Source organism: Triturus cristatus, chromosome 6 (genome assembly GCF_964204655.1).
Source record: "Triturus cristatus chromosome 6, aTriCri1.1, whole genome shotgun sequence".
NCBI classification, from domain to species: Eukaryota; Metazoa; Chordata; class Amphibia; order Caudata; family Salamandridae; genus Triturus; species Triturus cristatus.
This window is the reverse complement of record NC_140589.1, coordinates 222,723,650-222,739,784: the sequence shown is the minus strand read 5'-3', so window position 1 is coordinate 222,739,784 and position 16,135 is coordinate 222,723,650. Positions and strand designations below refer to the sequence as shown.

General features: G+C 44.5%; 1 protein-coding gene across 1 annotated transcript in view; it reads left to right on the top strand.

Annotated features, from left to right (window-relative positions):
- LOC146816683 (adhesion G protein-coupled receptor F1-like) overlaps nucleotides 1-16,135 on the top strand; it is a 512,362-nt gene that overhangs the window by 147,600 nt on the left and 348,627 nt on the right. Inside the window, exon 5 of the mRNA XM_085610576.1 lies at nucleotides 6,014-6,172. Coding sequence (XP_085466702.1) covers nucleotides 6,014-6,172 — 159 coding nt within the window. The remainder of the gene's footprint in view (nucleotides 1-6,013; nucleotides 6,173-16,135) is intronic.

The following is a 16,135-nucleotide window of genomic DNA, read 5'->3' as shown; positions in this document are numbered from 1 at the left end:
CATTCTTAAGGGTCTGTCTAAAGTTTAAGTAAATCCCTTCATGCCATAACAGCCAAAGCCGGCAGGCGGGTGGGCTGCTGTCCCAGAGATGGGCACGCAGGTCCAGGCACACCCGGTGCAGAGGGCGGCTGCCAGGTGAGGCCATCAAAGGAACGGGCTGCACGCGCCTGGGTGCCGTCCTCCTCCCGCCCGGAATTGGGAAAAGGTGTAACTTGTCCGCAGAGGAATGAATAGTTCTGGGCACATCCTCTATGGCCCAACGGGTCCTTTAAGTCAGCTGACCCTATCCGACCAAGGATGGATAGCGTCTGGGGCCTGGGGATAGAGATGGGGCCATCTACACCACCAGGAGCTATAACTCACTGGCCTGTGCCTGGGGTTGTACAGGATCTCACTGGTCACCGCTAGCGCTGTCACAGTGTCATAAGGTGGCAAAAATTTCACACCCTTCTTCTACAGGGATGGTTCCCTTCCAGCTGGACGCAGGAAGCCCTAGACAGGAGAGGTTGTAAGAAAGACTATAGCGGGTTGGTGGGGGGCCCTGGTTGCGACGGTGAGCCGCCTCCAGGGCTGTGGCGGAGTTACAGGGCGATCTGGAAGCAGGCCGGTACAAAGGGTACCTCTGCGCGGCACCATAGGGGGTGCCTGAGCCAAAACCGAGGAGCCTCATGGGAGGGTCCTGGAAGCCGTGTCGGCGCCCCACTAGTCCTGTGGGTGGTTGTGGGCCTGAACAACCGGGGGCTTGCTAAGCGACGCTCCGCCCCGAGAGGGGGGGCGTGAGTAGAAGTTACCAACGGCACATGATCGTAGAAAGAATCACATGGATGGCAGCAACAGCGGGCATCGCTCCCGCGCTGCCCGGCTCATCAGGCGGGCAGGCGACCCAGTTGGTTGCCTGCCCTTGGATCGCCCGTAAGATAACCCACCCATTACATATTCTGGAATTATGTAATAAACCTGCAGCATTGTTACCCAACTCCAACTGTCTTGTGTGTGTCATTTGGGTAACCTATTCTGGGGAGGGGGGACAGCGGGGTGCCCCTGGGGGTACTATGCCGCTGGCCGCGGCCCCCACAGGGGGCCAATCGGCGGTCGGCGCCTTAGTGCCCCCGGGGCACCGGTCACCCCTCCCCACCCTCTCCCATAGGGAGGGGGCGGGGACGCTGACCGGAGCCCCCCTCCTCGGGCTGGTCAGGAAGTGACGCGCAATGCGTGTCACTTCCTGGCCCTGGTGTGAGGGGGATGCTATTTAGCCTTCCCCCACCCTTCCTGGCGACCTCTTTGACACCCACCTCGCCATTTCCCTCCCTACCGCTTACCCGGCGTAGGCGTTGGGGGGGGGGGTGGTTTCTGAGCGTTGTAATGTTTTCTTTTTCGTTGCAGGCGGAGTTACAGGGCGATCTGGAAGCAGGCCGGTACAAAGGGTACATCTGCGCGGCACCATAGGGGGTGCCTGAGCCAAAACCGAGGAGCCTCATGGGAGGGTCCTGGAAGCCGTGTCGGCGCCCCACTAGTCCTGCGGGCGGTTGTGGGCCTGAACAACCGGGGGCTTGCTAAGCGACGCTCCGCCCCGAGAGGGGGGGGCGTGAGTAGAAGTTACCAACGGCACGTGATCGTAGAAAGAATCACATGGATGGCAGCAACAGCGGGCATCGCTCCCGCGCTGCCCGGCTCATCAGGGGGGCAGGCGACCCAGTTGGTTGCCTGCCCTTGGATCGCCCGTAAGATAAGCCACCCATTACATATTCTGGAATTATGTAATAAACCTGCAGCATTGTTACCCAACTCCAACTGTCTTGTGTGTGTCATTTGGGTAACCTATTCTGGGGGAGGCGGGACAGCGGGGTGCCCCTGGGGGTACTATGCAGACACAAGTGAATAAGCTGGTTTGTTGGTTACTCACTGCTCCCTCCGACCAGCACTCCTAGTCCTTAATCATCAGTAATTAATGTGCTTAAATGATAGGCACTGCTGGCAGCTAGAGACACCGAATTATGGCAAGCACAACATTTGGAACGTAAAATTAACGTGCTATTTCAACAAATTATTTCATGCGTTCAGGACGTGTCTTGGGCACACACTTACTTCATGCAGCAACGGTCAAGAGTGCAGCTGCGTTCCCATGTCGGAGGTCCGCAGCCTTGGCTTGTCTGGTGACCGGCTGCCCAAGCTCACTCGGGCTGGCTCAGTGTCAGCTGAGCTGCAGTCAGGGGTCATGGGCCGGCTTGCTCAGGTGGCACCACAGGCACATCAGTCATTCGCTGCCCAGACCACAGTGGCTCTCTTGGGGGCCTCAGGAATTGGACTCACGCTTGGCTGTGTTACTGCAGGATGCATTTGACAATGAGTAGGCTCTCACTGCAGAATTTAAATGCCGCCCGCTGGCTGCCCATAGGCAGCACTGACTGTGACGTGATTGCATGTGCGGAATGCCGCATGGCTGCTCATGATTATTTCAACAATCTAGCAGCTTTGCATGATTTGTAGCGAGCTTACCCAGGCCATCCTCCAAGTCTGCCAAGCTGCACGCACAGCGCCTTCCAGCTGCTGAGCCACTCCATTAGTAATTAAACAGGCCGGCGCTTGACCGCAGCGATTGGCAGCTGAGGACCTCAGGCCTTAATATGCATTACTTCACGTTTCATTGCGGTGATTTCGGACCACCACACTGAAATGCGTTAGTCTAACGACTGAGGCGTGGTACTTGGCAGGGCTGTATATGCATCCAGTATTTGTAAAGTGCACACTAATCACCCCTAGGGTCTCAAGGCACTGAGGGCCATTGGGAGATTAAGTGAGGCATTGCCCGGAGTCACAGGGTGCTGAGCTGAGCTGTCGCCAGCACGGGAGATCGAACCGTGAGCCCAGTGCTCTGAAGTCAGCCGTTCTGGCGGCTGCACCACACCTCTCCCTCACTCATGTTCCCAAGGTGGAAAAGGGCATGGAGCACCCCCAGTGTCACATAACTTTTTGGAAAGTGATTCAACCTTCCCGCATGTTTGATTCCACTGAAGCCTAGCTGCTGTGAAACGTTTTTGTAAGACAGTTTAACCACTGATTGCAACTACATGAGAAAAAAAAGCATGTATTTCATTGAAAATCAGACACCTGTACACAACAAAAAATACAGAATTTTTATTGGCAATTTATAGCTAGTACCCGAGTCAAGCCTCATTTCAGTACCATACTACATATCATTACACCTTCTTTCCATTACAGCTGCCTGTGAAGGCCACAGATTTCGATCAAAGAGCAAGAATCAACGCCTGCCTCACAAAATGTGATTTCACTGGGAGGCATGCTCCTTGAGAAGACACCTTTAGAATCATTCACTTTCCTGTACAGAAGGCTGAATAAGTACATAAAATGTTTCTCAACCTAAAATAAATGAGTCCCAGTAAATATCATTTTTCATGAGATAGTATTACATATTAAAGTGTTCACAGTCTGTCATAATTATGCAGTCTATGACAGGTTTCAGTGTTTTAAAATAGTACTTTCATAGTTGTTAATGTTAATTATTTCAACTTTAAATAAAACATATATAATTAAATTTTTTTCAATATATTATCTTTGAATGTAGCAGTTTATAAGGTATATAGGCAGACATTTTAAAGAAAATAAATATATATTTTTTAAATTAATTGTATCATTTACTTCCGGTTAACTCCTAATAATGGTTATCTTCAAGTCAATGACAGGAGATGCAACCTCTGTAATAAGTGAGATGTAAAATGAAATGCCTAACAGCAGCATGAGTGTCTCACCACCAACTGTTGCACAAATCTATTATTTTTTAAATCACCTCAGATTGTGTATAGCGTCCTGCACCTCTAAAAAACCTACTCACATATATTAAGTGGAAGTATTAAAAAAACCTTTGTTGCCTACCAAAATGTTTTTATTTTATGCTATTGAGAATAAATAGATGTGGAAAGAGGATGCTGGGCTAATATGGGAACTCTCTTTTTAACTATTCTTAGTCCCTTAAAAAATATATTATGCCCCAAATAACTAAAAACCCATACATCTATTCAAATGTTTAACCAGCTGGTTTCTTAGCTGCATTCACCCTCAGTGCACATTTACTTTAGCGTGGTCCACAGAAAAGGCTTTAAATTCAACATTTCCTAGTCAGTGCTTAATTTAAGCTGGTGGTTTCCAGTGCTCGGCACAGGCACTTGTTTGTCAACACTAGTGTTTGTTTCAGTCTGCCAAGGTTGCTCTGTATGAGATGACCACAACAACAGTCAAATATTAATTCAGTATACATTAAAAATGACTATTGCCTGTCGCCCAAGCTATTCTTATAGCTTTAGGGGCCTGGAATAGTCCGAATTGTCACACTTGTAGGAGTGTGATGGTCAGTAGTTGTGTTGTAACTACCATTGGCAGCATAGCACGGGTAATGTGTGGTGCAACCTGCAGTGGCCTCCTGACGAGAGCACTGGCACTTGTTTTTTTTACAAATTAAGCACTGCTCCAAGTCCACCACATGGTGTTTAAGAGTGCCTTACTTTTGTCTCGAATACAGAATGTTAAAACTGTAGTTGTTAAATAGAAAACTATGGGCCTGATTCACAATGGTAAACTTACACTTTTGTGCAAGTTTACATTTTTTCACAAATCACAAAGCAATTTTCCAAGTAGTGTCTTTATGACTATGGATTCTCTGTATCTCATAGCAGAGTCTCTGCACATAAAAAGATAAGCAGTCGTAAATATTCTACTTGTAAAATTCCTTTTTGAAAACAAAAAATCATAAATGTACACAGAAGTGTAAGATTACCTTTGTGAATCCCGGGGCTGCAAAGATTGCAAAAGGTGTAGTTGAGGGTGAGGCACTATGACGAACGTGTGACGACAGAGCCTAACTCTGAGCAGTATCCCAGGAAGCAAGAGACCAACTAACTATCCCACATATATCCACAACTCGCTTTTAATATTGACCGAGAGTCCCACAAATAATATCTCTACCAAAAATAGGGAATTTCTCGCCAATTTTAATCATCACTTTACATAGACACAGACACAGTTTTTGATCACTCAAAAAAAACAGCTCCGCTGTATTCAGGCGTAGCAGCACACCCTGGGAGCATTTGGCAACCAGAGTGGGAACCCAATGATGAAGCATGTCACCTTCTAGTTAGGTGAGTAAGGGTTCTTTTAAAACATCCTGTGGGTTCCAGGTCACTGAAACTTTAAAAGAGATTGAAGGAATAGGCATGCAGAACTAAGACGAAAATAGGTAGGAAATCTGTTCGTATTTTGTTTATAATATGCTTTAGTTGACCGTGAAGTTTGATGTTATTTACTATATCTACCTTCAAAGCAAATTAGGGAAATTTGGTTTGAACATATTTGGGTGTTTGCAGATGGTGCATATGTAGAGTGATAAAGTAAGAAGAGTTGCCCCAAAGAACAAAGCTGTTGGTTACAGGCAGGGTGATAAGAAAACATATTTCTTGTTATTGCTGCACTTTCCACATATGCTGTTGACATAAGCACTCAGAGGCTGTAAGTATTCATTGAATCTTTCTGATAATGGCAATATTTTACTGAAGCTGCTGTGAGGCAGGGCTCTAAAGCATTGTGCAAGAAAGAAGCATTATTTTAGGAGATACTGGGAGCTGTACTGAAACTGTCCTATCATTTTAAATATTATGATTCTAGATGATATTTCTGTAATGTATATAATGAATTGTAGACTTGTAAAATAGATATCATTTTAAAATAGCAGTAAAATAGCATTGTTTAAGTTTCTGTCGGTGTAGCTTCACCAAAATATGTTTTAAATAATGTTTATTTTTACTTGGTCACTGTTTATAATAGGGTATTGGATGAATTCAAGTATGTGCCCAGCTCATTGATATGAGGCCATTGGTATTGGTTTAGACTGGTCTTACCAGTTGCTATATGGGCTCATGTAATTTTTTGTTGCATCACTTGTTACGTTATCTAAAGAGACGTTTTGAAAATAATTACTTCTTTCATTATTTTACTCATAATTCAGGACAAAGTGTTATTTTGGAATATGAGGCGGAAATTGATGTTGTATTGCATAATGAAAGCAGAATAAATGATGTGACCGATTTTCTAAGGACTCTGAAAAATTACAATCTCTCAGCCAGCGATGGAAGCATGAATATCACTAGTGCGGACATAACAATGGGTAAGTACATGTTGCATACCTTAGTGAATTCCTCCAATGAATAGACCTTCTAGCATTGTGTGATGGCACATTTGGCTGTAACTATGCTGCAAAGATTTCACAAATGGAGTAAGCACAACATATTTATTGTAAAAAGCATATGTGAATGGTAATAGGTTTTAAGGGTGGAGTTTTATTACACTGTGTTAAAGCCTGTAGACAGGTGTTTCATTAAATGGAGTCTCACTGATTACTGGATTAGGCAAGGATTTTAGTGCTCATGAGGATAGAAGATTTGCAGGGTTATAATTCTAATTAGGCCCTTTTATAAGGACTTGTACATTATTTTGCCAACATTTGTTTTCTATATATTAGTAAATTAATGCATGTGTTTCATCTGTCAACATATTGAACTACTTTAGAGCTTTAGCTGTCAGCCAGGTTTTTGTAATAAAACACATTTATAATAAATATATGTATGCACAAATAGAGCTGTTGGTTAGCCTTGTTGAACGATTGGTCTGTTTGAGTGTCCTACATATTCTTCTCCTGTCAATGACAACATATACCATGGGATATCCCACTTCGGTCATCGGCGGCTCTATATCTCTATGAGTTAAAGCACTGTGGCTGATCACATATACCTGAAAATCAGTGTGCTTCAGTACCAGGACTGGTGAGCCAGTCCTTTAGATTTCTATTTTTCCCCTCTCATGGATCTCCTTTTATTTTTTTACTTTTACCATTTTTTGTTTGCTAGTTTTTAGAGCACCAAGCAGTTCTACTGACAGTACTACCATGCCACTTACTTGCTGCTCATTCATTTGAAGCACTCAACATCATGTTCAGCTACTTCTTTTAAACCTGGTGGCCATCTTGGAATACATTTTTTTGAATGTGTAGCATTTGTTCACCATGCTATGTAGGTAACCATGTTTAGATGTAACATATTGGCCTTCTTGGATTAGTACAAAAATGATACATTAGGCACAATGCCCTTGCAAGTTTTGTGATATTTCCTGAGTGGCCTGCTTGGTAGGATATTGTGCCTATTGTATCATTAGATGGCTGTGCAAAGATTGCTAACTCGTTCCTTGTAGATGTGCTGGCCATTGCTGAAATTTTATAACAAGGATAAGTATGTCCAATGCAATTCGAAGATGAGTGCCCTCTGCTGTTTTAAATTATGTATTTATTTGTATTGCAAGGACATACTCACTCTCTTTCTCCTTCATTTTCCTTTATTCTTTTATCTTTTATTCTATTCATCTTTCATATACTTCTTGAGTTTGTGTGAGTTTGGTTGTGAGTGGTTGAGCTGGCGGATGGATGAATTGATATATGAAAGCAAGGATGAGTGACAGAGTGCCTGTGTGATGAGTTTTTAGATGCTAAACTAGTCGGTGACTGAAAAGATACTTTCAGGGGAAAGTCAGACCTATTGGCATTGCCTTTGGTTGTGTTCATACTCGGTCATTGTTAAATACATTATTGTTTTTTACCAACAGTAAAACAACTTGAACATAGCCATATTGGACTCACCAATTCTTAAACATTGGCTCAATATTGCCATAAAAATCTGTGAAACTGGTAAACCTGTGATTTAGGGGGAGATAAATAACTTGCTGGAATAGGAAGGTGTGTGTGAAATGAATGTGCCTTACTCACCTTAGGGAGGTTCGTGGAAGTTCTCCCCCCTGTGGAAATTTTTAAAAAGTACTGGGAAAAATTGTGTCCTTGCAGCACAATATTCACATAAATTGCCTTAACACCTAAACATTCTGAATGAGAGAATTCAATACTTTTCTAGCATGCCAAGCAAGCATTACCAGAGTTGTTGGGTCTTAAACTGCCCATGAAACGTTTGAAAAAATAGTGTCAAAATGGTAGCTATTTCTGCACAAGTTCTCCAACAAATGACTCAAGAGCAGTATTACAGGGACACATCTTGACATTCAATGTCACCTGGCCTCTCTTTTTTCAAAGTTTATGCAGTATCTTCCTTCATGCTACTTTTCCATCTTGACTGGAATATTCACAGACATTTTATGGGGCTGAACAGCTACTTGGAAGGGTAGGGTTGGAAGAAATAATAAACACTTCCCATTCCTATCTCCCCTTTCACCCACCCTGGAGCAAAGGTACCCCCACCACCTGCTCCAAGCAATTAGTCAATGTTTGTGGATTTGGGCCTGTTATTTTCCCAGAAAGGAGATGGTTGGTGGTAAGGTGTACTGTTCAAGGCATTTTTTGTGATATTGTTTGTGGCATTGCTGCTGCCTTGTGATATTGGTGATATTGAAAGTGGTAGTATTAGTGGTGGAGATGGAATTTGTCGTAGTGACTAGTGGAGATATTGGTAGTGGTAGTATTAGTGGTGACAATGGTGAATATGCAATTAGTGGTAGTGATTGGTAATGTTTTAGTAGTTGTGATATTGGTGTAGGTGGCATTGGTTGGATTATCAATTGTGATGATATTTGTAGCTGTAGTGATATTAGTGGTATTTATGATGATGGTATTGTTGGTGAGTAGTGTTGATGGTGGTGTGTTGCTGGTGTTTGGGACAGGGGTATTGCTGGTGGTGGTATAGATAGTGGTGGTGTGTTACTGTTAATGGCTAGGACATTGCTATGGTGTTGGACCTATTGTGACATTGATGGTGCCGTGGAACTTGTGGTTGTGATAAACTGGGTCCTGACTGGCTTCATCCCATTACATTTTTTTGAATCTCTGCTACGAATAAACTAACTTTCACTCAGTGTAGGTGCTGCTGAAATGGCTTTCAGTTCTAACAGCCAGCACCCACCTTTGAAAATAGGGCCAACTAATGGGCACCAGAGGTAAGAGTGTCTACACTGGTTACACATGATCATGTGTGCACACACATGTGCAGCCGTGTGCAGGCTGAGTGAGTGAGACTATTATGTAACCCAGTCTGGTGTCTGTGCATGGGTAGCTTGTTGCAGAGAGGATGTTTATTAAATTGAATTAACATGGCATCCAAAAATAAATATTCTGATTGATTTATTTTGGAGTATGTAGTGCTTTACTGTTTTCACAGTGTAGATTGAAGCTCCACCAAAATGCCCCCTCAAGACAAGATTAATTTCTCTATCTATAAGTATCAACAGTTTCAGAGTATAAATATATATTTATTTGACCATATATGTATATCTTCATGTACTTTGAGTGTCGCAGAATTCGTCTGTGGATGCCCCTATTGAGATTCGGTATTTGAACTACTCTGCTCGGCCCAGTTAATTACTTTGCTGGCCAGCAGGTTGATCAACGCCTATCCTACACACTCGGCCAATCTGGTGAGGATTGACTTGCTTCTGAGAATGGAAGAGGGTGGGGGACCAATCATGCAGGTGCTAAATGCTTCCTGACAACCCTGGGCATGCCCTTCCACAGAGAAATAGAGGGAGGCACCCAGACCTCTGGCACCACTCAAGGGCCTCTTCTTTGATGTTTTGGAGGGCAGGGGACAGCTTGTTTTGTCAGTTCAATGCAGAACTGAAAGCTCCAGAGGAAATATGGCTGACCAAAAGTTGATTCCACCATCCTGAAAAGTCCTAAAATGCAGTGCTGCGGCGATGGATCAGTGGTGGGAAGATGATGTGGCATATTTGAATTGGGCAGAGACACCTATCTTTTCTCCTCCTCCACTTATAAACAGCTGCATGAGGAAAAAGCTGTGAGAAGCATTGGAATCTGCAGAACACAAAGAACAAAGGACCCCTTGTGAATAAATCTCCTTGTCTGGAGTGAAGGGGAACTCTGGATTTCTATTGTCGTAGACTCTAGCAGATGTATACTTCCATAGCCAGTGGCAGAGACCTCCCCTCTCCATTTGGGGGACAGAAGAGGGTCAACTTGCTGGGGACCCCGAATGAGGGAGCTCACCTAGGGCACCCCATGTGCTCCTGCCGGATACGCGGGGGACTAGGGGAATGTGGAGTCTGGGAAGTTCAGGCATGGAGTGTAATCTGCTTGGAACGCTAATGAGTGCCGCTGAAGGAAAACTCTGGGCCAAGAAGATTACCAGGATCCCAGACAGACACACAGATCTTGGGCTCTGCACAGCTTCCCACTGCTGGAAGGAGGTAGCTGGGTGCTGGAGTTGCACATGTGTCATGAAGAACATTCTATTGAGGGAGGAAATACCCTGAATTCTCATCACAATTGGCCCACAGAGGCCAGCGAAATCAATCATTGTTTAGCCTGATCATTTGAAGGCTACCCGGTGTGTCCCCAGGGCTGCCAGCCCAAGAAAATCTTAACCTCATTGAGAAGTATCTGCAGGAAACTGCTGGGAAGCCTGAGGTTATATAGATTCAAATTGGAGACACAATAGACTTGGAACATAAATGGCATCCTCCTACATTTTTTATTAGTCACTTTTAGAGAGAGTCAGTCCCTTGGAAGTGCAGCACCTCCATATCTGATGGGTTTGTTCCTTTTAAGAAGACAAGCACCCAGGTGGTATTGCAGTATGCTTCCCCTATTCCCTGTGAATGTGTTTGGGAGGACCAAGAAGCACACTGCATATATGCCCGGTGGCACTTGAGAGCTGGTTGTTGGAAGCATGGGAGATGAGAAGACATTTGATTTCCCCACCAGCACCAGGAAGTAAGTGCCTTGCAAGGAGCTGGGAATGTCATTTGGGCTTGGACTTCCAGGTGTACCCGGCAACCTAAATACTCAGGCACAAGAGAAGCGATTGTGCAAGTCTGTGCTAGATTCATATTTTAAAAGAAAAAAGATAGAAAAAGAAAGAAAATTCCCCACGGTGGTTAGCAAAGAAAGTATCACCAATAAGGCACAAGATCACCTTCTTAAAAAAGTGTGGTGCCCTTTGAGGGCAAGATCACCGCAAGTGATGTCCGGGGTCACTATGGAGCAGGAGGTGGACCCCCGATACCTCCCATTGGTTTTGGCTGGTCACCCTAAGGCTTTTCTATTGTTAGTAACACACTGATTTTTGTTGTGTTATGCATATATCAGGGTTCAGGGCTTGCTGGTGCGTACACTTTTAGAAGAGTCTCTAACAAAAGAAGTCAGTGGTGCATTTAAGGGTTACTTGATCTATGGACCTTTCTTTAGAGTGCAACTACTGTTGATTGTTAGGCCCATTAAAGAGGTACACCATAGCTATTTCGGCCTGGAATATTTGTGTTTATTAGTTAATTTGTGCATAGTATTTAGTCTCTTAGTTGCAGAGGCTTCACCTACCCCCCAGTGCTGAACCCTTTTTTTTTAAGTTGGGGCATTTCGTACTTAAGCCTTCACAACATTTTTCCACAAAAGGATTCCAATCCAAATTTAGGGCCTTATTACGATGGAGGACGGACTTCTGTCTGTCCGCCATCATCCTGTGGATGGGGACCAACTACCTGGCAGGCACCACGCGGTGTCTGCCAGATGGTGCAGAGAAATGTAGGGGGGCACCTACGGGGCAGCACAAGTACACAAAACAAACTGCCCCTCCACAAGGGGGGCCAGCAACGGGCCCCCAAAGGCCATCCCTGCCAGCCTTTCCATGGTGGGTGAACCACCATGGAAAGGCTGGTAGGGAGCCGGCATCGTAATCTGACCGGCGGTGCCTGCTAGGCACGGCCGGCATGCATTACAGGCTCAGGGACTTTGCAGAACCGGCGGGCTCAAGAAACGCGTCATATACGTGGCAGTCGGTGTTTCCGACTGCCACGGTACCTCCCGCCATCATAATATGGCGGGTGGAAAATGGTCTCACGATGGCGGTGAGCCTGCCACCGACAGTCTGACGGTGGCAGGTTCACCACCATCGGAGTGACCCCCTAAGTCCTTTTTCCTACATGGTGGGGGTTCGAAAAGTGTCCAAGGTTTGTGGATTCCCAAGAAGGGAAAAAAGAAAATAGCCAAAATATAGCAAAATTATGTTTTTATAACTAGGAAAAAAGTGCTCAACAAGAAAACGTACGTTTTTTCTAAAATTGGCAACAACAAAAGGATTGATGTGCTAAGATCATTTTCTTCCCAACTTTCAGCATCAAGCACAAAGGCAATTTGTGTGCCACATTTTTGGCATTTTTCTAATATGCTCAAGTTTGTGGTGGGAACAGGTGAATTGAGAAAGCTACACTTTTCCAAAAAGTAAGCAAAGTTAAAAATTCAGCAATAGGGCATTTGTGTAGATCGCTAATGGTTTCCCAATACAAAAGTATAGTTGAACTAAAAAAATACGAAAATAAGTCGGAAAACTAGAAAGCCGATGTTTTCATCTGCAATTTTTGCCTTGATTACCAAATTGTAAAAGTAATATTTTCTATGTTAGTCAGATCCTTCTGGTTGCTTGTTAGTTTTAGTTTTCCAAAACCGCAGAGTGCCCAGAGCCAACAAATAAGCAGCAGTTTAATATGATATTCAATTGTGTGCAGAGCAGGTATCAATTCATATGGAAGCATCTAATTAATTAAAAATGTCCATAACTGAATCCTATGCACTTTTGAAATGTCCCTGAGGTACTGAGTTTGGGAATAGCAGCTATTTGTGCAACTTTGAATTTTTGGTCACTCATATTATCACATGGCGTTTGAGGGCGTTTTGATAAAATTTGTTTTTTCCTTGCTAGCTAGCTTATATTCAAATACCACAAATAGTGAGAAATCAAATTGATAATAACAAATTGTTTACTATTCTATTCTCACACACACATGAAAACAGTACCCCACTTGTGTGATTGGGCCCAACGTTTGGAACAGTAAAGGTCTTAAAATACAAATGAGAGATATCACATTGTTGCTGGTGTTGTGGGTAGCTGCTGTATTTGGGCCCAGTCTGGAACACCCCCTGACAAACATACTACACCCAGACATTTATGAGAACTAAGCACCAAGGGGAGTCCAGAGTAGTGTGCCTTGAGTGGATCACACTATATGCTGTTAGCCAAAATGCCCTGCAAACCATAACCTTTGGCTAAAATCACACACTTTCCTTAAATTTCTCCGGGGTAAAGGTCCGGAATCTGTGTACATGCACAGAATTTCTACACCAGCTATTTATATACGTCTTCTAATAAAAACAGTATCCCAGTTGAATAGGTGAACCTATTTCCCACAGCAGGAAGGACCTTAAAATGCAAAGTGGAGACATCAGGTTTTGCCAAGAAAATGCTACAGAAACAGATGAAAACAGTGACCATTAACTCAGTTGTTTTCGAGTGGTCCCTTGTTTGGGCCCTTCTTCTAATCGGCATCAAAACAAGTGGGGTATCATTTTTAACTTGAATAGTGTGGAACCACTGGGTGGAATGAATTTTATACATCGCTGCAGATTCCTGAATTTTCCCTCTCAGAAATATGAAGAAATGCATCCACTTATCCAAAGTCTGGTGTTTGCATGGCAGTATGGGTAAGAGAATATAGTGTGATCCTTGCATGCCACACCAGCCTGTATTTGCCAGAGTATCTTGGTTTCAGAAATGCCCATCGTCTGTAGAGTTCTCCGGTTGCTGGCAGACCCAGAGCCCAAATAGTGGAGCTGTTCATAATTGCATTTGAAAGGTGATTGGGATTTACTTTCTCTCTTCCTGCCTATATGTCAACACTACATCAAAATGATCCAGATTCCGTCTTGCTTTCCAGGGGATGGGAATGCTCTAGGCACCAGGGGGGCAGAAAGAACCTTTCAGCTTTAGGGCTGATGTCAGGACTGATATTTCATGGGATTTCTTTCCACCTTGGCTAGATAAAGGTAAATCCTCCCATATTCTCCCCATTGCAGAAAGACATTTGTTGCTTTGGGGTGGGGAGTGTGGTCTCATGTGATCCAGTCCACCCCCATTCTTTTAAAAAAAACATAATCTGTGGGTGTTGTGAGCTTTCTTCTCCCCCAAGGTGTCTGATTTTGGGCGAACCCCCCCACTCTGCCTCTCAATGGTGAATAAAGGCTGTTGGGCATGTTACAGGTGGGGGCACAGCCCAATGACTGGAATGGCATCCCCTAACCTTTATTGATTCTTGAGCCTCCAATCTGTACCTCAAGGGGGTTTAGAAAGATTTTTTAGCCCTTTACGGGATGGGTACATGACCCGAAGCTTGGGTGGACTGCACCCCTCCCATCTTTTTTTGGCCATTGTTTCCTCACATTTAGTTGGGTTTCTAGTGAGGTTTCTGGCTCTCATTGGGCAGATAGGTGTACCCCTATGTGCCTTATGGTGGATAGAATGACTCTTGGACCATATATAGGGTTGAGCCAATGCCCAATCCTTAGGTGGGCTGCCCTACCCTTCTTTATTTCTTACAATAATATTCCTGGGCCTGTATTATGAATATGGTGCACTTTCCCGGTTTGCGCCATGGAGTTTCTTTCAAAAGTTGCGCTGGGTGCAAACAGGAACGTTGAACTGTATTAGAATGAATGCGCTGCCCTCATGACAACCACATACTCACGCTTCCCTCGGGCAGCGCATTCAAGTGAAATACGGATCAGCTCTTTTAAATCTGCTCTGTGTTTCACAGTGCTGGCAGCAACCCACCTCCACTTTCAAGAGGAGAGAGTGATCCCCTTGCAGGCAGGTGCAGTTTGTGACTTCTTCCTTCTACAAGGAGATGTCTGGGGGTCCATGGGACATTCTTTCTCCCCTCCAGAGGGCAGCCTTAGGAAGCACACTGAAAATGCAGCATTTTTTTGTGGTGCACTTTCAGTGCACCTCCTAAAGGCATGTTTGCCTTTGCTCCCACATCCATAATATGGCGCGGGCGCTGATGAAAACTGATTCCCATATTTGCATGGGACCACGCCCCCATGCAAATCAGGGAATGTCCTCTTATGATAGCGCAGATGCAGCATGTGTGCCAGCGCTATCTGTATTACAGAAGGGAACGCACAAGCCTCTACGGCCCCCTCTTAATATCATCGTGCCTCTAGGGCACGCAAAGCAGGAGCACGCACTCATTGCTTCCTGGGGCATAATGTATAATACAGCCCCGGGTGTCCAGTGTACAGCCAATCCCCCGCCCCAAGCTAGCAGAGAGACTCTTGTATTTTCTTTAAGTGGGAGGAGCACTGTCCATACTAGGTTGGGCAGCTCCCCCCTTGTTGTGTCTAGCGGGTGGGAGATAATCAAGCAAGGGCCATTAGGGAGAGGCTCCTCTGGAAAGGGACATTATTCCCTTTACAGCAGTACCTCACTTGATTAGATTGGTAATCGGGGGGGCTGAGATATGCCCCCGAACACTGTCAAAGTTATGCTAGTCAGTGATAATGAGGCCAACTGGTTTTTCTTTCAATCAGTGTGACATCAGCATTCTGTTTGCTCACAGGATCACACTAATCAAAATAATAATAACCACGGGACACAAGGGAATTTTTTCCTTGCAAAATAAAATCCCTATGGTGCTTGCGCCAGAAGGAGTTTCACCCTTTAGGGTGGTGGACAAACAATTCACATCCACCATATGACGGGGTCATGCAGTGGATGTGAACGGTTCATCCACTGCAGTAATGCAGTTATTTGTGTGTCTAATGAAGTCGCTTTTCTTCCCATGAGAAAAAACACTGACTGGCAGGCAATTTATTATGTTTTGTTTGATGCGCTGCTGAGTTCTAAGACTCTTGCCCACACCACCTCCCTTGAGTAATCCTTGGACTGCTCAGCCTTCTTACCCTGAGATTCAAGTGTTAAGAAAGATTAGTGCTAGAAAGGGGGTCTTGGTCCAAGTTAGGGTCTCCTAATATATGGGCCCCAGAACACCAGTGAAAAAGACTCCAGCTGTTACAATTGGCACCATGTACCCACTGTCTTCTCCTAAGACCCTCTGAGCTGAATCACTTATAGTGGTGTTATTGGTTGTATTGGTATAGGTAGTATTGGTTGTTGTGTAGTATTGTAAAGGGGTTTTGCTCTTGGTGGTATTGCTATGTGTGGTGCTGGTGCTATTGGTGGTGTTGCTGGTTGTAGTTGTTGCATTAGTGGTGATATTAGAGTTGGTGGTATTG